Source organism: Trachemys scripta, chromosome 14 (assembly GCF_013100865.1).
Source record: "Trachemys scripta elegans isolate TJP31775 chromosome 14, CAS_Tse_1.0, whole genome shotgun sequence".
Lineage (NCBI taxonomy): Eukaryota > Metazoa > Chordata > Testudines > Emydidae > Trachemys > Trachemys scripta.
In genome coordinates, this window is record NC_048311.1 from 18,729,373 (window position 1) to 18,751,872 (window position 22,500).

Here is a 22,500-nt window from a genome sequence, read left to right on the forward strand (position 1 = left end):
GGCCGGGGCGGGGCGCGCACCGGGAGAAGGAGCCGCCCGGGAGCGGAGCGGGGCGCGTTCGGGTGCCTGGCTCGCTCCACGCCCGCTGGCGGCCGGAGTTTGCGCTCCGGGGGCTCGGCGGCGCGACGCCCCGGGATGGGGGCTCCGCGCTGGGCGCGGCTCTGCCTCCTGCTCCTGGCGGCGGTGACGCTCTGGGTGCTCCTGTGTGGGCACGACCGAGACGCGCAGGCTTCCCCGAAGCCCAGGTAAGGGGGCGGCGGGCGGGTTGGAGCTCACAGCGGCCGGGAAGAGACAGTTCCTGAGAACTTCTGGCTACAGCAGTGTCCTGCGGTAGGCAGCAGCGCAACACATGCTCTGCGGTGGGGCCGGAGCAGCGGACTTGCACACAGAGCGAAGGAGGGACAGACAGACACACAGAGCAAAGAACACACCCACGGAGCGAAGGACGGACAGACAGACAGACAGACATATAGTGAAGGACGGACAGACAGACACACACAGCAAAGAACACACACATTGAGCGAAGGACAGACAGACAGTGAAGGACAGACAGGCACAGCAAAGAACGGACAGACAGACACACACAGCAAAGAACACACACATGGAGTGAAGGGAGGACAGACATACATATAGTGAAGGACAGACACACACAGTGAAGGACAGACACACATAGAAACGGAGCGAAGGACGGACAGACACACACACGGAGAGAAAGACAGACACATACACAGAGCCAAGGACACATATATGGAGCAAAGGATGGACAGGCAGGCACACACAGTGAAGGATGGACACACACAGAGAGCAAAGGACAGACATGAAGACAACCGAGTGGAAAAAACCACCCTGGAGCGTGAGGCAGGCAGCAAAGCGCAGGAGAGAAGAGGGGCATTTTTAATCTGGGCCTCAAGGGGCTGGTAGTAAAAGAAGACCGGGAATGTTAAGTGCATAGGGATAAGCCAGGCTTCTGGCTGCCCTTAGCTTTCTGTCAAGCCAAGGGCTGTGTAACGTGCTACGCAGAGGTCTCTCTCTGGGCCCAATCCTGCATGGTGCGGCGAGCCCTCCGTTTACATTGGTTTACGTGATTGAGGGCCTCCCCCCCAGTGCTAGAGCTCCAGCTGGCGTAAATCAGCATAGCTCCAGTGACCTAGACTAGATCTACACGGATTTACTTACCCCAGCAGCAGATCTGGACCCTGGACTTCAATGGGCCGAGGCTGATTCATCCCAGCTGGAGATGCAGCCCTCTGAATTCAACAGAGCAGTGCTGATGTCCATCCGCTGGAGGCCTGGCCCCAGCACGTTGAACATACCTATGGCACCTTGTCATCTCAGACCTGGAGAGATTCCCAGCACTTGCAAAACTTCATGGACACTATTTCCTAATCTCCTAGGCTCAGCCCTGCTCAGCTGCCAGGCCCTGAAGGGACCCCAGGAGGGTTCCATCCACTGCCAACCCAGATGGTGAAAATGTTGAAGTAGCTTGCAACGTAGCAGCCATGCATGTGGGAGGCGAGTTTCACTGCAGGGCATTTTGCTTCCAGGGGCATAATCCATCCTGCTTTGCTGGGAGGATCAAGTAGCTTGTGCCGTATTTGCACCTGCATTTACCTCTAGGAGCATTGCTCACCTCTATGTCACGCAGCCTTGGGACAAGTAAATGGATGTAAAGAGAGTAGATGTAACAAGCGACTCAGGGTGATGGTTTTTACTGTATCAGCCTGCAAGTGAGTCAGTGACTGGTACTGGCACCTCTCTGTGCTATATGTAAATACAGTGGGAATCACCCAGCTGTGGGGATTGGGGATCCATTTGGGTTTGAGCATAGACGTTTCTGAGAACCAGAAACGTCTATGCTCAAACTCTGTTCACTTTTTTTAACATCATCTTAACAAAAGTTTTAAATCTGGATCTCAGACATGATCCACACCCTCCCTCCCTTCTAGCCGCTGTCTAGAAAAGCTCTGCTAAATTCTCCCTGTCCCTAATATGCATTTCTAATCCTGTGATTCCTTCTCCTGCTGGGAAGTGGCACAACTGGAAACCTCAGTCTTTACCTCTGCAGCCCTGTTTAAAGGTCAAGCAGCAGTGGAGAAGTTGTAGGGCAGCCACACTTCTGCACCCCTGTGTCTGCACTGAACAACAACATCTAGTAATCAGGAGAGAAGAAGGAGAAGACTTGGCTCTCATACAGAGCTTTTCATCCTACAGAGTGCTGTAGAAAGTGTTATTGTCCCCATTTTATGGATGGGGAAACAGAGGCATAGCGAGGTGAAGCGATTTGCCCAAGATCCCATACAGCAGGACAGTGTCAGAGTAGGGAACAGAAATCAAGACCCCTGACCCCCCAGTTCAGTGCCATAGCCACTGGACAACGCTGCTTCCTGGGGCCAGTGGGGATGCTAAAAAGGAGGAATATATTTGTAAAATCAAAATCCTAATCCCAAAACAAGGTTAAAAGTGCCAACCTGGATCATTAGCCCCTCTACTTTCTAAACAAAACAGCAACACCTTCCACCCCACATTAAATTAAAACCCCTAATTCTAAACCTAAACTATACAATCACAGACCCGAAACTAAATTCCTTATCTCTATGCACTCCATTGAATTTTAATTACTTCCCTCGAATCATAAAGCTAAACCAGTCTGTATCCGAATTGATAACCTCAAGGCCATTTCTATAACTCAAGGGCTGGGTTGTGTTTGTTTAGTCTGTATAGCCAAGCGCCCGGCTCACAGAGCTCAATCCCAGTTTAAAGCAAGCATGCTGTTCCTGCTACAAGATTGGGAGATGAGCAGCTACCCTGCTTCGTTGTATAGGTAGCTGAATTTCACTGGTGACTGATATTTAGTGCGTATTTTGAAACCCTTCCATATAAGAGGTGCTACGTACATGCAAGCTGTTCCTATGTACATGCCCACTTCCACTCTGTGAGTCTGATTCTCCAGTGCATTTGCACAGCCAATCACACTTGTGCAAAGTGGATGTAAAATGCCACACATCTGGAAGGCAGAACAGATGGGAACTACCTTCCTCTGTCTGGGTGGATGTCCCTTGCAAAGCTGGGTGCGGGCCCCTCGGGATGCAGTAGAGCACTGAGAAATGGGCAAACAATCTGGACAGAGAAATCACTCACAAGTCAGCTTGAAGCTGGAGCGACTCCTGTCTGCAAAGCACTTTGACAGTCATGACAGCAGTTACCTATGGAAGGACCAGCCTGTGGGGGGGGGGGCGGGGGGGGGGGGGCGGGGGGGGGAGGGGCGGGGAGAAAGTCCATTAAAGGAAAAATAACTTTCTGCAGGGAGTGGGCCCCAGTTAATATTGGGCCACAGCTCCTTGTGGCAGAGGGGCTGCAGGCCAGGTGTAAATTCCCCTACATTCCAGGGAATTCCCTGCTGCTGCAGAGAGCATCTGCACCAGCCCTGGGTGCTGGAGTGTCTTGGAGCATGAACGGGTATGACTGGGGCAGGCCTGCACTTCTGCACCCCTGCCATGGGCCATAGTGACCATTATGGAAGGGCAGGGGCATGCAAAGTAGGGCAGCCGGTAAAGGGTTGTTCTAAATAGCACTGGGGCCTGTACATGCCCTTGTGATCCCCTAAAAGGGCAGGTGCAAATTCTCTCTCCCTTGGTGCCTGTGCAAGCCAAGGGATGAATTGGGCCCAGTGAGTTTAAACTGCTGGTTTGACACCATAATAGTGCTTAATCACCAATGGGAGTGCTTAGATCTCCCAACCTTAGAAAAATCATAGGGATGGGATTTCCAAAAACGATTGGCCTAACTCTGCTGCCATTGACATCCAGGCCAATGCTGAGTGCTTGTGAAAATCCTACACTAGGTAAGTAGGGGGAGAGAGACATCTTACAGCATTTCAACACCATGGGGAGATGTTCTCTCACCTCTGTTACTTGGTTTGCTGGCAGATTGCAAGTTTTTCCACCTGTTTTGATTTTTCCAACCTTTCTCTTGAAACATGTAAGTTTTTGATCAGAGATAGGCCCAGCCCAGGGCCCCAGGGCCGAACCCCTCTTCAGCTTTGAGAACAGTCGACTGTAGATCTGATTCCACTCTGAATGTCATGAGTCTGCTCCTCTGACTCTACTTTTTAGCTGATTGCATTTTGCAGTAGAGTCCCAATCAGATGTACATAAGCCTTATTTTAGCAGGAGTGGTCTGTACAGGATTTAAAGCTTTTTATAACTCCACATACTGTAAGGTCCCTGGAATGCAATGTCTGGGGAGGGGTGGAGAGGGGAGGGGACGATCTTTCTTTTTAGTCAGGGCCTTTCTTGGAGAAAGAACAAAATATTCTGTGCCACTCAATTGTTTCACAGACATACGCCTCAGAGATTCAGATCTTATCATCTCTGCAAACAAAGTATCTGAGAAAGAATGGTGGGGAGTCTCAGATAAACTAAATTCCCTTTGCCAAGCTCCCAGACAATATCTGATCTCAGTTTGGCGGGGTGGAGTAGACACACTATTTCTAAACATGGGTGACTCGGGTCATTCAAAAACTGGGAGGGGACAGATCTTAGGCTGCAGTTCAAAGAAGCATCTCTGTGACTTCAGTGGGACTTAAGTACATGCTTAAATGTAAGCGTATAACCTCCAGTGGACTGGCTGACTATACAGAACCTGAGCGAAGCCTTGCTGGTGGGCCTGACCTCTCTGTGATCTCAGGGCATTGCCCCAGGAGCAGCTCAGGGATGAGAGCTTAAAAGCAGAGCAGAGGAGCTCTGGCTACACAGGCAGGGATGACTGACAGGGGTTATCAGCCACTTACTAGAGAGCATGGGGAATTTTTAAAAATCATGTTGGGTATTGGATACGGCTGTAGATCACCCCCAGCATGCACTGTGAATTTCTCCATTTCGCCCTTGGAGTCACAGTGGAGAGCTGGGCTCCCTCCAGAACCCATTGATGGCGCTCCTTCGATTGGCTAGCGATGGGTGCTGCAGCAGCTGGGGGCCCCATGTGCTTAATTAAAATACAACCAAGACCCCCCTGTGGTTTGCTGCTGTGTATCCCATTCAGCAAACAAAAAATGTATTGACTTCCAAGCTCATTCCACCAATGACCTCTGCGTTGATGGCAGGGCCGGCTCCAGGGTTTTGGCTGCCCCCCCCAAGCAGCCAAAAAAAAAAAGCCACGATCGTGATCTGCGGCGGCAATTTGGCGGAAGGTCCTTCGCTCCGAGTGGGAGTGAGGGGCCGTCCGCCGAATTGCCGCTGAATAGCTGGACCTGCCGCCCCTCCCCGAAGTGGCCGCCCCAAGCACCTGCTTGCCAAGCTGGTGCCTGGAGCCGGCCCTGGTTGATGGGTCCGTAGTGCTTGCAATTTGAGGAATGGTACCAGTGAGCAGCTTGCTGTGTAGGGACAGCAGTCGCTACCTAGCTGCCTTGCACTTGAGCCTCTAAGCTCTGTTTGCAATGGACACCTCACTATGAACAAAAGATTCTGGTATAATTTGGCTTCCCAGACAGTTTGGAAAGAGCAAACCTGTTTGGGCAGGGGCAGATTTATTTAGCTTGAATCCAGGGCCGGCTCCAGGCACCAGCTTAACAAGCAGGTGCTCGGGGCGGCCAAGGGAGAGGGGCGGCACCTGCGGCAATTCGGGGGCGGCGGGTCTCTCACTCCCTCTAGGCGCGAAGGACCAGAGAGCTCTCCCAGCGCTGCAGGTACTCCACCTCCACGGGGGGGCACTGTTTACACTGGCGCTTTACAGCGCTGTAACTTGCTGTGCTCAGGGGGGTGTTTTTTCACACCTGTAAAGTGCCAGTGTAGCCATAGCCTTAAACGCCTCCTCTAGCTGCAAAAGCTCTCTGCCTCTTCACAGCGAGCTCCTGTAGCTGCTACCAGTAGCAGGTCTCTTATCCTCTCTGTACTCCAGCCACTAGGGGGATGGCATCAGCCGAAGGCTCTGCGTGAGCAAGGCCTTTCAGTTCATGCTTAACTTTACGTGGCATTGATTCAGGCATGGGCTTGAAGTGGATAGAGCCACTTTACCCCTGCTACGTGTTGTGACAGTTTCTAACCAGGATAACTAGCTTTTAAGTGTTCAGACCTGTTCCCATATGTCCTGAGGGACCCTGCCCCTCCGTGCTTGCCAGTAGCAGCTGCCATCTTGATGCGGTCACCAGCAGGTGACATCTGGGAGCTGATGGCATCCCCCACATCGGGTTGCTGGCTAGGCAGCAGCGTCTTTGGCACCTGTTTCTCATCTGGTCCACATCGCTGAATTGGAAGGAGTCCAGCACCACGAGTGTCAGTCCTGGTGCATGCCGCACAAAAGGTGCCAGGGTATATCTGCCCTTCGACTTGGGGGCTGTTCTCAGTTCAAGGATACATACCTACTCTAGCTTCAATCAAGCCAGCGTGCTAAAAATAGAGCTTAACCACGGCTGCACCAGCAGCAAGAGTGGCTAGCTGCTCTGTGTGTGTATCCAGGCTCTTGGACAGGTACTCAGGTTGGCTAGCCCTACCTGCCAGGGCCGTGCTCTATCTTTAGCTTGATCAGAGCTAGTACCAGTGTGTCCTTGAGCTGAAAATTACACTCCCAGCTTGAAGTGCGGACGTAGTCGCAGTGTCTACACCTGGCCTGAAGCGGAGGCCTTGCCAGAGAGCCTGAGTGCATCAGGAAAGGCCAAGCAGAAGAGTCAGGGCTGAGCTGTCTCTGAGGGGGTGAGGCTTGAGGAAGAAGGTGGCAGGGGCCTCAGGGTAGGTTTACTTCAGTTTTTGCCTGAAGGTGGCAAACTTTCTCTCAGGAATCTCCTTCTGTACAAGGGTGAACGTGCGCTGGGTTGGCCAAAAATATCCTGGGCCCATAGTCGGTCTGGAATGGGCAGACCAAAGCCCTGTAATGTCATAAACTAATCAAACTTCACCACTGGGCAACGAGAGACCCAGAGCTCCTCAGAGGCCACTGCTAGAGCACCCCAACGTGGGGCCTCATCTCAATCTCTCCTCCACCCTTGCCTCCCCTGTAGCTTATCAGAAGTCTTGTTTTTTCCCTTCCTCCCACCCTGTACCAGCCTGTTTGCATAGCCACTTCCATTCTCTCCAATCTCTGTTCAGCAATCCAAAGTCCTTCAGTATGTGTAAATATGCATGTAGGGAGTTAGAGCATGCTTGTATGTGGGACAAGAAACCTTTATGAAAAGGGGTTACTGTGCATGTACAAGGGTTACCTTTCAAATCCAAACCTCCACCCTGCGTCATTTTCTCTTCCCTAAACACCCAAAGCAGAAGATTGTTCTCTACTGCCCACTTTGCAACCCCCCTTCTGCCAGCTATGGACATCTTCCACCTCCCTGAAAGCATCACAATCATTTCATTGCTGCTTCAGGGCTGCAGAAGTGCTGAGTACTTCAGCTAAAAGGAGGCTGCAGTCTTCAACCCTGGCCAGGCATACTGGGAAAAAGGCAACTCACCATTACTGTATTGTTAGGGGGTCAAAAACACCTGCTGAACTGCCAGGTATCAAGCGAAACACAGCTCCACCATTAGTTTATTCAGATGACAGTAGTGTCTGCAGGCCTCGCTGTACAAATACGCAGTTAGGCACCATCCATGCCCTGAAGAGTTCACAGTGTAATTAGACAATGCAGAGGGAGAGGGAGAAAGAGAAAATAAGTTGCCCAAGATCAAACGGCAGGTTAGCAGTGGAGCTGGGACTAAAACTCACGCCTCCTGCCCTCCAAGTCAGAGCCAGTCAGGCCAGCTGTACCAGCCCAATCAGCAATTCCACGGCCAGAAGGGACTATTGTAATCCTATAGTCTGACCTCCTGTATAGCACAGGCCAGAGAACTTCCCCAAATTCCTAGAGCACAACCATCTGTCATGAGCCCACTGGAACATCAGTGAAAAGCAGCACTTCAGAAGGTGGCAATGGGGGAGCCAGGGGGAGCAGCTAAACTGGTAAAAAGAAAAGAATTAGCCATGCTGCTAGCAGCTGGCTGAGACCAGGTTCACTGAGATTCAGCCCAGAAAGAGACACAAACTGCAGACTAAGCAGATTTCTTTGAAGGGGGAGACAGGGAAAAAGACTCTGTTGGCAATGCTAGTAACATCTATGTTTGTGCTGCTCAGTAATTGGCATCTTTGCTTCCTCACCAACTGGAGCATTGGTTAAAGGAAAACAGGCACTTGCTTTGATCGGCAGTTAAATTAGAATGTTTTCCCAGTGTGAAATAGTGCCTAGATACACCACTACCTCGATATAACGCGACCCGATAGAACACGAATTCGGATATAACGTGGTAAAGCAGCACTCCGGGGGCGGGGCGGGGTTGTGCACTCCGGTGGATCAAAGCAAGTACAGTATAACGCGGTTTCACCTATAACGCGGTAAGATTTTTTGGCTCCTGAGGACAGCATTATATCGAGGTAGAGGTGTTTCACAGTAGATAGACAACCTGTACTGTATATTAGAAAATAAAGAGGGACTTCACTCAGAGGAGGAGGCCACTGTGAAAGTGACATTCTTCATGACACTACAGGCAGCCCTATCATACAATGTTTAAGGAGGACCCCACAGCAGGCCAAAAGGAGCGGATCACATATCCTTGCTCCCCAGTGGTTGCAGCTGTGCATTCAGCCCTGTTTCGCACATAAGAAACCACTCCAGGTCTCATGTTAAGTAGGCAGAGGGCCCTGGGGAATGGCGTACATCCTGGGAACCTGGTGGAGCTACCTGGAAATCCAATCCTGGAGCAAGCTCTGGTATTTTTCTTACAGAAACCTGGGAAGAAGGTCCAAGAGGCAGGCTCCATTACCCGCCTGCCTCTACCTGCTCCAGGCTCCTCAGACAATGTCTCTAACAACATGCTTCTTGTCTCGTCCACAGTAAGGCATTTTAATTCAGGCACCTGATGATATGCATCCCCTCCCCAGCTGGCCCCCTTCATCCAGAACAGAGACTGCCACAGGAGTCGCTTTGAAGTGAACCTTCTGTTTGCTGATGAATAGGAACTTTTTTTCCCTTTCTGAGGGGGCCCAGCTGGCAGGCTGGGATGCGGAGCTGCTGTAAACTTATCTCTCCTGCCTCTGAAAGTAGAAGTATGCAGGTGGCCTGCAGCCTCTGGAAGGCACGCTCTCATCCACTAGAGCTGTCTCTCTCTTGCACACAACACACACAAGCTGAGCACCTGGTACTGTAAGCCCTCCGATTTCCTACGGAGAGCTTTCAGGATCGGGGCAGTTTTCCATGGAAGTCAAAGCAGTTGCTCAGAGCAGTCTGGGCACATGACCCCAACTCTATGGCACAGTCTTGATCAGCTTTGAGGCTTAGTATATTTTGAAGGTGATCCTGATATACTGAGAGCTGTCATCGTGGACAGAATGGTAGAGATGGGGTGGTTGGGAGGACATAGGCCCTTTACTCCCCCTATCAAAGGTCTGTGTTTTTTTTCTTAGTGGCAGCTGTGGATCAAGACCCTGCAGGACCCATGCAATCAATTTAGCTGGAGCCTGCAGAACAGCAGCCTAGATTCAGCCTTTCTCCATTTCGAAAGGGTCTGGGAGGCTTGATGAGTAGATATGCAAACTGAGCGCGTGATACAGATGGTTAACATTTATGCTTGCAGGGTAGGAATCCTCCCACACAGCACAGCATTGCCCAATTGCCCAAGTGTGTTTTTTATCTCCATCGGAAACATAAGGGATTGGCCAGTGGTGGGAACTGGCTGCTGGCTTCCGTGGGCTCATGTGCAGACACGTCATAGCTAACCCTGAGTTGTTCTGATCACTCCCAAGACAGGCTTAAGGAAGAAAAAGAGGCTGAGAAGTTCAAGTTGCAGGGTGTCCAGACTGAGGCCTAGTTTCAGCCCATTATAGATGTAGGAGCCAGCCATGGATTTCAGTGTTGGGTCTGACTGAACTCTTCCCACATTTGAGTGTGTTTCTATCCAGGGATTTGGCCTGGGCCTTTCTTTGGTTTTCTTTATTTTAAAAAAACTCCAACAGGAACATGAGTCTTTTTCAAATTGCAAAGGAGTAAAGAAAATAATCCAGTAGGTCAGGAACTGATGACTAAAAGAGACTTGTTTGCAGAGACATTCTCCTTGCTCAGAGAAGGCAGCCCCAGTGAGCAGGTGACAACTGGCTTCCTGCCGTAAAGTGTTCTGCTGACGGGTGACCTCTCACCCCAAGGGGAACAGCAGATAGTTTAAAGAAAGGAACCCTAAGGCTGCACGTCCCCCACCCCCCCAGTGACCTCCCATTCTGCTCTGGGCCGTGTTACCATGGTGACTTTGGGAGCCATGTCAAGTCAGGGAGCTGGTACGGAGGGCCAGAACTACCTGAGCTTGGATCTCCTGGTGCCACGCCAGGAAGCTTATGTTTCTGGAAGGGGGTGGGATTCCCTTCGGCAAATGTGAATAAACCCAATTTCCCCCGGGTGGTTCTCCTGGACTGAAAGTGACTGCTGTGAGCTGTGTGGTTCCAAAGAGACTGGATATCCAATCTGTAGGCGGTGCCACTCCCACCTGTTGCTTCTGTCCCTTCTCAATGGGGCAGAGTCAGGGAGATAATCCCTCACTCACCTTTCAGGCCTGAGGACAGAATGAAGGGAGGGCTTAGGAAAATCAGACTTCCAGTTCACTGCACCCAGCAGCTGGCATGGAGCTTCCATTTCACTGCCACGCATCTCTCCAGAGCACGGGGCAGATTTGGATCTGCATTTACTGTTGACTTTGGACACTGCTGTTTGAACTCCAGGGCGATGGCATCTCGACCCACCTGGCAGTGAGCCCATTGCCCTTTGTGCCTGCACAGAATAACAGAGACTCCTGGTGGGCTAAATCCTGAGCGGGCGAGAGCACCCTCCACTCCCATGGGCTTCAATAGGAGCCATGAGTCCTCAGCACCTCCCTGGGTTTAGCATGACCACTTCAGTGGAAGGGGCCCAGCCTCTCACAGGATCAGGGTCCCAGGTCATAAGCAACTTGGTGCAGAGACCACAAACAAGCCTCACTAACTGGCATCTTTACCGTTCTGTCATCTAGAATCTAGACCTGTCCAGAGTGAGGTTAATGCCATGATGCTAAAAACACAGGAGCCCTGTCTACACTACAGCTGCACTGGTGGTAATCACGGCTCTTAAATTTGCCAGTGTAGGTGCAGCCGGGGATGAAGGGCCAGAGCAAAGCTGCATATCTGAGCCGCACTCAGGTCCGTTACTGCGCCTTTGAGGGTCAATGAAAGGCCAGAAGGCCCGTTTCTCTCACTGCACCAGGCAGAGCATATTGAGGGAACACCAGGTGCTTCTCTGCTGGTTAGAACTGGCTAAGGCTGGATTAACCCCCCCCACCCTGGGCTGGGCTGGTGTGTGCCCTTTGGGGGCTGGGTTGTCTCTCATTCCCTGCATCACTGCCTTGATGGGCAACAGTTAATGTTTAAACAGGAACATTTTTTTGCTGAATGATAAATACCAGTCACGAAGCTGGCTCGCTGAATTCCAACCTAAAACGCCTCTCCATTCCTCAGCCTCTGACTCCAAACACCGTGCCCTCCTCTTCCTGAACCACCTCCTTCAGACTCACCCCCAGCAGATACAGCCATGGGCAAAGGCAGGACACTGTCCCAGCCCACTTGCCTCTGTTCTCAGCTACCTAAAAAGACAGAAAAACCTAGACTTGTTCTCTGCAATTGTGGCCTCCCTTTTTAAGAGGGCATTTCTGCTTGTGAAGGGTGCCAGCCATGAAAGTTGAGGTTTCTTGTTTGCACACAGGACAGTTACAGCATGGGCAGCAGCAGTACAAGCCTCCCCACGCCAGTGCTTCTGGCTGGGGGGACCCCACTAGGGGAAGGAGGGGAGTTCAGATTCCATTGGCCTTTCCATTGACTGCTTGGCCTCTCTTCTGAGAATGCCCACTTTGGGCAAATTGCATGGGTAGTTTCTCAGATGTGGACACGTGCCCACTAGGAACTCATCTGAGACCCACCTACCCATTTCATGTGGACCGTGAAATAACCATCAGATGCCAATGACTACAGCTGGTCGGAAATTGCCCAATAGAACAGTTTTGTCGGAATATGCTGATTGGACAAAGATCATATTTCATTTTGCAAAAAGTTCTGCAAGAGACATTTTGGCCCAGATCGGGACAAAACCAAGTTTTGGAATCTTGGAGTTTCCCCTACGATGGAAATTCCAAATTTTAACCAGCTCTACTAATGACTGACTCCCGACCAACCTGGGCTAGATTTTGACAAAAAAAACCTAGAGGTGAATGGCTCCTTAGGAACCTGCAGGATGATCCAGTGTCCCCACTTTTTCCAATAAAACAATGCAATCAGACCCCTTCAATTTCCCAGATTGCCCCAACTTCCATCATTGATCTCATCAACTTGGTATTAGCTAATGTTGGTGAAGTCCTGGAGACATGAAAGGTGCTAAGAGCTCGGCTAATCATATAAAATACTATACACCTTTCATGTTCCTCTGGCATGCCTGGAGTTCCTCACTTGGGTGTATTGTATAGTGCTATAGGATAGATTGCATCCCTGCATGCCTCATGTTAGAAGATGTACGTGTCACAATGGGCAAAACTGTTGAGGGCCCAGCACTGAAGAGGGAAAACCCCTGGTTTGATGTAGCACCCAAGTCACAGGGAGCCTCTCCAATCCAGTGTCCCCTGAATTTTCCATAGGGCCCCCCAGCTTTTGCAAGTCTACCTGAAACAGACACTGCTGGGTTCAAGGCCCTTACCTTTTGGCCCATCCAGGCCACGTTCAGATGTATCAAATCTCAGGTTGTCTCATGAATCCAGTTGATGCACGACCGGTCTATGCTGCTGCTGGTATTCCTGTGCTCACATGTTCTCACTTGAAGGGGACAAGGGAGGCCTGATAGACACGGGAGGTGATGGCTTGGCTGCACCTTCCCCCTGAGACTCTCTCTCTGTGGTCTCTGTTCTAGCCTGCTGCAGCAAGAGTCACTGCCATTGGTGCCTGGAGGGATGTCCCGAAATGCCGGGAGCCATGGCCTGAGCAGAGAAAGCAGCATGGACAGGTGAGTGGTGCAGGGGTAAGGAGGAAATTAGTTGCCATCTCTCATGGTTTTTCCCCTGCCAATTGTTCTCATTGGAGGGTGGGGGTTACTGTGGTCTCCTAGACAGGGGATGGTTCCAGCAGCATCAGATCACTGGGTTTTGTTATTTTCCTTCCCACATGAAGGTTATGCAAGGGGAAGGCACCGGGCTGACTGACAGCCCTGCACAGCAAAGCCCTCTAGGTATCCCCAGATCAGGCAGCAACAGGACCAGCTTTTACCTTGTCTTGCCAATGCCCCTCAACCCAGCCCTGGAAGGCCCATCTGTAGGATGGGATGGAAGTTTAGTCCCCTGCCTCTGCGCTGAGACTGCCAGCCAGGGGCTCGCTTATCCCAACTGGTTTTTCGTGATTGGACTGGAAGAAGGCCAGCACCTCAGCTCACAAGGGTCCCCAGGCACCTGCCAGATGGTGCCAGCCTAAAGTGCTGTCTGGACTGGAACTGGCCACCGCGTGGTTTATTTATTTCCATTAATCTAACTCCTTGGTTAGAGGGGAAGGGCCCCTCTTCACCCAGGCTGTGCTGCCCATCTCACTCCCCTGCCCTTCCCTCCAGGGGGCATTAACCTCCAGGAGAGAGCCCACACCAGGCCTGTATGTCACCAATGTCCCACAGAGTTTACAGTCTAAATGGACAGGGGCTGTCACCCCCATTTTACAGCGGGAGCCGGGGCAGAGAGCAATCAAGGGACTCGCCCACAGTGACATGGGGCAGTCGGCAGAGGCAATAACAAAATCCATAACTCCGGAGTGCCTGTGCCAGGGCACGCTCACTATCCCCTTCGTGCCAGGACACGGTGTGGCAGGGGTTCTTTACTGTCCTGCCCCTTGTTGCTGGACAGCTTCCATGGCTCAGCCTTCCAGCCAGGTTCCCTTTCCATTTCCGGCCCCTTCCAGGGGTAAGAGAAAAGTCCAAACAAAACAAACCCAGAGTCTCCTGGCCATGATGCCCAGCCTTCAGTCCCCATCTGATTCTCCTAGTGCCGAAGCTTGTACTTCCCTCTCTCGTTTGTGGAGGGACCTGCGTGGGGCAGCTAAAATGCTGCTCCTTATAATCCCTCACTGCTACTCTTGCCTTTGTCTTGTTTGTCAGCCTCTCTCACAGGGCTGCAGGCTTCATTGCCCCGCTCTGTCTGTAGTTCAGGTTCCACACGTGGCTTCTTCCCAGCCAGCTGCTGAGAGGCTCCCTCAAGTGCACTCCCTGGCAGCTCGGTTATGCCTCAGGCATTTAATGACTTTGTTGCTCATTAGCTTTCCCCTTAGCTCTTCTAGAGCTAGGTTCTCATTCAGGCCAGCTGCAGGTCCTCAGCCGGCTTCTCCTCCAGTTGTCCCTTTCCCCCCTCATCTGCCCTTTCACCTTTATGTGGGAGGAGGGGAACAGCTCCAGCTAATGCCTCACATCCCCTGCTCTGCGGGAGGAGGCAGAACATATGCTGGTTCCCTTCCCAAAGCTCATCCCAATTGGCTGGGAGGGAGAGGAGCCTTGTCTCAACCACTCTGCAAGGCTCCTGGTCCCAGGCCCTTAAAGAAACAATAACAAGTTTGCCCCCCAGACACTACTATTTTCCTAGGTCCCTGCATACATCTGCCCGGTGCCCAAAAGTTTAAAGGGCCATGCCTTGGGACAGAGGTGGACTGCCCCCTCGGGCCTACTACCTTTAAGGGGACAGACTGACCCCATAAGAGTGCCAGTCTAGTGCCTTAACCTAGTGCTTAATTTGTGCCTGGGCTTGCCACATCCGTTATGAAAATAAAAGAAAAAATTGCTTGAGCCCCAGCACCTCTTTCATTACAAATTAAGTGCTGCCTTAACCACAGGACCAAACTTCTTCCAAATGGAGTCACGAGGGCTCAGCACCTCTGAATCGCTGGGCCTCTCAAACTGGGCTCCCAAAACCCAAGGCGCTCAACCTTAGTGCACAGATTTGAACGCTTAGAGCGAAGTGACTAGCTCAGGGTCACACACTGACCCAGTATCGGAATTGGGACTAAACCCCGGGTGTCCTGACTCCCAGCCCCCCAGGCACTAATCATCAGACCATCAGGAATCCCAGTAAGAAGGATAGGAAGAGCTACAGCAGAAGCTATTGGATCTTCTTATGATTTACCAGCACATGAGAGAGAAATGCACACAAGTGGAATTCAGTGCAAAAGGAATATTTAGCTCTTCTCTTTTTCTCCCCCTTCCCCCCCAGAGAGAAGCCATCTAAATATTCTTCGGAGCCTGGCAAGGCTAAATCCACCAAGGAACAGGTAATAAGCATATGCTTAGTGCTGTCATTCTCATCACTTTGTCCTTGTCTTTCCAAAGTTTGTAGTCAGTTTGGGCTTTGGGAAAAGAACCCGATGAGGAAGGGGAAATGTTCTCTGAAAATAAGGTCCGTTTATTTGAAAGGTGTTTGACACACACACACACCCTCCCACGGCACTTCTCCTAAGAGACTGAGTGATCCTAGATTTGCAGGAAGGATAAGCAATTCTGAAAAGGTTGGAGGTTTGGTTCAGAGAAGCAGACAGAGTTTCAGCCACTCATCAGCTCTCCCCAGATCTCCTGGGCCTGCCAAACTGAATTGGGACTCTCAAGGGACAGGCATTTGCTTTTGGATGCCAGTGACTTTTCTCACGGCATGTTTGTGCCTGAGCACCCAGCTCTGGGTGGAACCCAAGGAAGCGAGACCATGAAAGATACTAATGGAAAAGCAAGCCAAACCCTTCCGAACCTCAGAAGAGCTGAAGTATGTGTTGAAGGTGGGGAGAACCTCTTCTTTAATCCAAACAGCTATACCAGTGATAGCCTGTGTGGTGGCACTGGACTAGTGCAGGAGTTGAATGTGAACTGTATTATGTTTTGCCCAGGATGTGACTGGCAAGGGGCTGGCCTTCTCTGCACCTTCCCAGTGTAAATAAATAAGCAAGAAGTCATAGCTGGTGGGTGGAAGAGGAGGAACGTGTTAAGCAGCATGTGTGGGAGTGCTAAGCCCGGGTCTGTACTGTCCACACTAGCCAAACTATGGTAGAACAATGGTGGAACATCAATGTTCTACCAAGGCAGGAGCTTGCTCCAGTGCCATTTGAAATCCGTGGGAGTTGGATCCAGTCCACAGTGCCTAGTTCTGCAGCTCTTGGTCACCATCGGACCCACTGTTCTACCCATCTCCACTGGCTTTCCAAGCTGTGGCAGAACCCCATTTAGAACTCTGCTTTTGCATGGCTTTCACACTGGCTTGCCTGGCCAGTGTATGTGGGGTTTGTCTAGTGCTCAGCTCCCCCACCCTGTATTCATGCTTTCCATGGACATGCTTGGTCTGGCTGTGACTTCAAGCTTTAAGACCAGCCAAGGAAAGTACAGTTGAGCTGTGATGAGGAATCATTAATAAGGTATTGGAAGCCCCTTAACACAGAATAAGTCTGTAGAGGAGACAATACTGCTACTGTTTATTGAGCACTCTTAATCTCTAAGTGATTTGTGTGCTTTGATTAACTGATTCTACCAACACCCCTTGTGAATTGGGTATCACCATGCTCCTTTTACAAATGGGGAAACTGAGGGCAGAGAGCAGGGAAGTGGCTTGCCGGTAGTCACACAGCAGGTCAGTGGCAGAGCCATGGACAGGATCTAGGAGTTCTCAGCTCACAGTCCTATGCTCAGACCAATATGTATAGAAGCTCCTTGAGGCAGGGTCCATCCTTTTGTTCTGTGTTTGTACAGCACCTAGTACAATGGGATCCTCCTGGTCCATGATTAGGGCTCATACAGGCTCCCACAATCCAAAAAAATAGTAATAATAATAATGAATAATTCAAACAGCTGCTGCTGCTGGGGTTAGCAGAAGTCCATGGGTGGGTGCATCCCTTTCACGCCTCCCTGGCATCTGGTAAGGAATGGAGGTGTTAAGGAGAAGTGTGGGATGATTTCAAGACCGAAATGTGGTTCCTTCTTCTTTCAGGCCAGCTCGTGCCCCCAGTCACTGACGTCAATAGTGAAGGCGGACCCCAGGTTCGGGAAGCTCTTTAGATTCCACATCCCAGTGCTGATGTGGGCACGGCACTTCACCCAGGAGACCTGGGACAGACTGAAGGAGCGCAGCGTCCCGTATGGCTGGCAGGGCTTGTCCAACACAGGTAATGGAAGTGATGGTGCACTGCAAACCCCTTTGTGACATGCCAGAAGCCCCATTCCTGGTCCCAGGAATAGTCTACCCAATAGCCATCTGATGGGGACAACATTCCCTTGCCGCCCACCAAGGCTGGGACTGGTACCTCCATTGTGTTGGATGCATTATAAATACAATAGGTTGGATAAAAGAACAAAAGGAAAGTGACGTAGGGATGGAAGATTTTGGATCCCATCGCCAATCCTCTTAGCTGGCCGGGCCCTGCTTTCCATTTATAATTCCTAGCTCCAATATAACACTTTTCATTGGTAGATCTCAAAGCCCTTCACATAAGAGGTCTGTATCATTATCCCCATGTACCGGTAGGGAAACTGAGGCACGGAGTGGTGCAGTGACTTACCTAAGGGGATCCAGCAGCTCCGTGCCAGAGCTGGGAATAGAACTAAGGTCTCAGTCTAGGGCTTGAACCACTGCCTGTCTCACACAAGGGTTTGAGCTGTAAGAGGAATAGGTTCCCAGGGTTCCGCTCTAGCTGTGTCAGCCTAACCCTATATCCCAGCGCTGCCCCTGCAAGCTTCCTAGCAGACACCCGTATCACAGAAGCCTCCAAACTAATGAGCTCTGACTGGCAGAGAGGCCAAGGAGTGAACAGGCCATGGAGCATGAGCTCCCTGCTCACCTCGAGGAGTGGCCCCGGCTGTGGAGACACATGGGCAGGACAGTGGCAGGGAAGCTGCCCGTGCTGCAGCTGTTGGGAGGATTGCTCCTCCAGCATTGGGACAGGCACCTTCCACCAGCACTCGCTTCCTGTTTTGAGTGGGGCGGATATGTGGGATGGGAGGAGGGGGTGGGGCAGCTGGGGTAGGTGAGTGGGATGGGAGGGGGAAGCAGGGCAGCTGGGATGGAGAGCGGATTGGGGGAGGACAGGGCAGCTGGGGTGGGTGAGCAGGATGTGGGGAGGACAGGGGAGCTGGGGTGGAGAATGGGATGGGGAAGGACAGGGCAGCTGGGGTGGGGGAGCGGGATGTGGGGAGGGGGATAGGGCAGCTGGGGTGGGTGAGCAGGATGTGGGGAGGACAGGGGAGTTGGGGTGGGTGAGCGGGATGTGGGGAGGGGGATAGGGCAGCTGGGGTGGGGGAGTGGGATAGGAGGGGGGGCCGTGGCAGCAGATTTACAAACCAAGTGATTACACTAAGATTTCCCCTGCTCCCAGCTTCTCTGTAGAGCAACCATCTCATCCTGTGCCTGAGGGGAGGCAGGGGAGGGTGGGCAAACCGCCTCTGAGGGTAAAGGGTGATCTCTGACAAGAGGCTCACTTCATGTTGGAAATGCTGGTGGTTGCTCTACAAACTTCTTTGCCACAGACAGAGAGATTAGCTGGAGGGGCATGTATGGGCATGGCTGGGTAGAGGTCATCCTACAGCCCAGGCCTTGATTAAAACGCCTGCTGTGTAACCAGAGAATTAAATACCTTTTGACTAAAGCCCCTCCTCCCCGGGGAGTCAGAGCCCGCGGGGTGGGAGGGGACGGTTTGGAAATGCTGCAATCAACATCTTGTGACATTTTCCTGAATAATAGGTCCCAGTGTCTGCACAATTATTAACTCAAACCACAAGGCTCTCAAACAACCTGCTCCATTGTTGCTGGCGACTGGCTGCTGGGAATTGTTTCCCTTCCCACCCTCTGCACCTCTCCAGCCGCCAGCAGCATGACTCCCTCAATGGTGCGATGACGACAGAGGCATTTGGCAGTTGCGTGGGCAGCACCAGCTGCAAAGAGTCATGCCTGAAAGGGCCAGGGCAGGCTTGCTTCTGTCTCACCACCCCTAGTAGGGCGATGAGAGCAGAGAGCTCCATAGGCCCCTACTGCAAAGAGCCGTTCCTTTCAGACTCAGACGGTAGCCTTTACACTGCTCCCAAGCCAGCCAGACACACCCGGGGAGTGCCGGGGAGCCGGCAGCAGTCGGGGTTGCTGAGCTCTGAGCTGGGCCCAGTTTAGACGTTGTTGTAGATACCTGCGCCTCTGCTCATGCAGTACGGGGCTGGTGCTGACTAGCCGATTCTTGCCTTGATCTGCAGCCATTGCCTCCACCTTGCATCTGCTCAATGACTCTGCCAACAGCTGGCTGTTCGACAAAGCCAGGTTCCCTGAAGGCTGCGTCCGCTGCGCCGTGGTCGGGAACGGAGGGATTCTCAATGGATCCCGGCAAGGCAAGGAGATAGATGCCCATGACTTTGTTTTCAGGTATGGAGAGCTCAGCAGCCCACGCATCCTGGGAGCTGTAGTTTGAGGGAACCAGGGGCACTTACCCATGATCAGCAGTTAACTAGCAGGGGATCCTGCTTAAAGATCTTGTGTATTAACCCAGGGCATTCTTCGTAGGGCAGCTCCGGCTGTACATTTCATGCCCTCTTGCAGCCATGGCTGTGATTGCTGCCCATTGTGGGCAATGCTGCTTGATAGCTTGTCATGTGGCCCAGATGCTCCAGCAAAAGGGGCAGGATTATACAACGTTCACAGAGACCATATGGCAAATCCCTATCCCACGGTTCCCCTTTCAGGCTGCTTTGGCCTTTCCTGGATGCCCCAGTGTCAGGTGTGTTCCAGTCACTTTGTACCAGCACAGCCTCATCCTGTGGGATTATCTGGCCCCAGGGTAGCATTTGTGCAATTAGGAGGAAGGTGTAACCGCTGCCAAAGACCGCACCTGCACTTCGGCCAAAGGGAAGGCATCAGTGCAGTGCTCTGCACACCAGTGTGGGGAGAGGAAATGTAGGCCAAGGACACCAGACCAAATCCCTGGTGCTGTAGAGGGGCTGAGATATTTACTGTCTAAGTGAGAGAGGCCTCAGTTTGTAGCGTCCCATCTGAGTGACGCTCCTGTCCCTCCTCATACAATAAGTGCATGATACCCAGCACGGCTACCTCAGAAGGATGAGGGATGAGTCACCCCTGCTGGGAACTGAACCAGGACCCTAGGCCTTTCAAACTGCACGCGTGGCCCTCTGTGCCATCCCTGCGTAATAAGGTGTGAGGGACTTTAGGTGACAACTCTACAGCCATAAACTGGCACACAATCCCAATTAGCAGCAGCATTGATGGGGGAGAATTGTGCTTAGGGCTCTGTGGTGAAAGACCGGTCCTTAATCAGAGCCTTGGTCTTCTCCCTTCTCCACCCACAGGCTAAATGGGGCTGTGATCAAAGGCTTTGAAGACGACGTCGGGACCAAGACATCATTCTATGGTTTCACGGTGAACACAATGAAGAATTCCCTGATCGCCTACAGAGAGTATGGCTTCATCCAGATACCCCAGTCCAAGGTAAGCCATCAGGGCTGGGGGTGGTTGTGCAAATATTTGGTTGGAACTGGAGTCATCCAGGCCGTGGCAACACCCGCTGCGGGATGGAGCTTTGCTGACCATCTTGGCCTTTCTGGCCATTGACTCACACCACCTTGGAACCTGCGTAAAGTGCAGGAGGCCCTGAGACCATCAATCTGTGACTCTTCCTGTGAGGTCGCCCTGGTTCCTTTCAGCTCCACCAGAAACCTCCTCCGTGTTTGAGACGCGCTGGGTGTCCACGGCTCCCCATGTTCAATCTTACCGCCAAAGAGCGTGTGTATGTTTAGTCGCCCTGCGTTAGTGAATGAGGCTCTTGCATCTACGTGGGGCTGAGGGTGTGACAGGATGTCGTGCTGTAGTGCCTGCTACACCAAAGCATTATGTATTTTGTGCCCCCGCCCTGTTGCAGGACCTGCGGTATATTTTCATCCCCTCGGACATACGTGATTACATCATGCTGAAGTCAGCCATACTGGGCAGCCGTGTCCAAGAGGGTTATGACAAAGGCGATGAGTAAGTAACACTTCCAACCTTTCTGCCCACCCTGAGCCATCTCAGGCATAATGCTACTGGGCAATGGATGAACTCCAACTGCAGGGTGGATACAGCATAGACAGCATTAGTGCACAGTGCCTTCTGCAAAGCTGTCTCAGCCCTCTCTAAGGTACTTACGTGGCCCACAGTCTCTGTATTCATCCTTCCAGGACCTCTTTGAGAGAAGGGCCATTATACAGATTGGAATACAGAGACTTAAGTGACATGACTATGGTCCCACGGGAAGGCTGTGGCAGAGCAGAGACATAGGACTCCCACATCCCAGGCTAGTGCCCTAAACACTGGACCATCTTTCCTCTCTGCCCTGTCTTTGGGCCTCAGCAGCACCTCATTTTCACAACCCCAATTGGAGCAGCTCTGAAAGCATCGCCCAGACGTCCCCAACGACCGACCCAGAAGTAATTTAATGCAGAAAATCTCTGCACACAGAAATTATTCTCCTCCCTTCTATTAATGACAATCATTTTTCACAAGCACCTTTCATTTGTAAGCAAAGTTAGAAGGGAGCAGGATCAAAACAAAGCTTACATTGTACATCTGGCTGCAACCTTAACTCCATAATAAGAAATGAAAGCCCTTCAGTGTCTCTCTGAGTTTCTGCCTCAGAGGAAAAGTGTTAACTCTGGGCTCCAGGGAGTTGTATTTTTATTCCACTGTTTAATATTTTCTCTCAGTCTGATCCCTCTGCTGCTGACAACCAGCACCATTGTTCAGTCTAAAAATTCAGATTCTTTTCAGGTCGTAATATAAACACTGAGCTGTCTAAATACTGACTTGAAATGAAACTAGTCCTTTTGATCTTCCTGCCACAGCCCACGGACGTATTTTGGACCAGAGGCATCTGGAAAAAAGTTCAAGCTGCTGCACTCAGATTTCATACACTATCTAACACTGAGGTAAGGAAAACGAGGCACTGCCTCTGGGGAAAACATTGTCTCAAAACCCTCCAGCTCACTGAGCAAACCGCTCTGGAACTGCTCTGGTTCTGTTCACTGCAGCCTGCCCCGCAATCAAACCCCTCCATCTCAATCGCACCTGCTCACTGCAGTCTTCCCCCATCACTGAAATGTAGTCCAGTCCCACTCAGTGCATTACATCCCAGTCACTGGAGCCCAACCCACTGTGATCCCTCTTGGATTTACACCCACGTGCTCCCATTCATTGCAAGCCAATCCAGTTTCTTGCAGGCCACTGTGTGTCCATTCACTGCCATGCAGTGTCATCCTTTCCTTGGCAACTCATCTTGTTCACTGGGATTTGGTGCAGCCCATCTCTCCATTTCACTGATCTCACCTGTTATAATCCCTGTTTGTTTACAGATTTCTGAGATCTGAAATAATAAATACTCAATATGGGTATCTCTACATGCCCAGTACTGGTGCCCTCATGCTACTGACAGCCCTCCATACCTGTGACCAGGTAAGAGCCGTCA

At 51.6% G+C, this 22,500-nt stretch overlaps 1 protein-coding gene across 1 annotated transcript in view; it reads left to right on the forward strand.

The window, feature by feature from the left end:
• ST6GALNAC2 (ST6 N-acetylgalactosaminide alpha-2,6-sialyltransferase 2) overlaps window positions 1–22,500 on the forward strand; it is a 26,204-nt gene continuing 3,704 nt past the window's right edge. Inside the window, exons 1-9 of the mRNA XM_034790503.1 lie at window positions 1–245; window positions 12,926–13,018; window positions 15,252–15,309; window positions 17,004–17,178; window positions 19,250–19,415; window positions 20,354–20,492; window positions 20,923–21,026; window positions 21,881–21,964; window positions 22,388–22,487. Of these exons, the coding sequence (XP_034646394.1) occupies window positions 136–245; window positions 12,926–13,018; window positions 15,252–15,309; window positions 17,004–17,178; window positions 19,250–19,415; window positions 20,354–20,492; window positions 20,923–21,026; window positions 21,881–21,964; window positions 22,388–22,487 (1,029 nt within the window). The 5' untranslated portion in view covers window positions 1–135. The remainder of the gene's footprint in view (window positions 246–12,925; window positions 13,019–15,251; window positions 15,310–17,003; window positions 17,179–19,249; window positions 19,416–20,353; window positions 20,493–20,922; window positions 21,027–21,880; window positions 21,965–22,387; window positions 22,488–22,500) is intronic.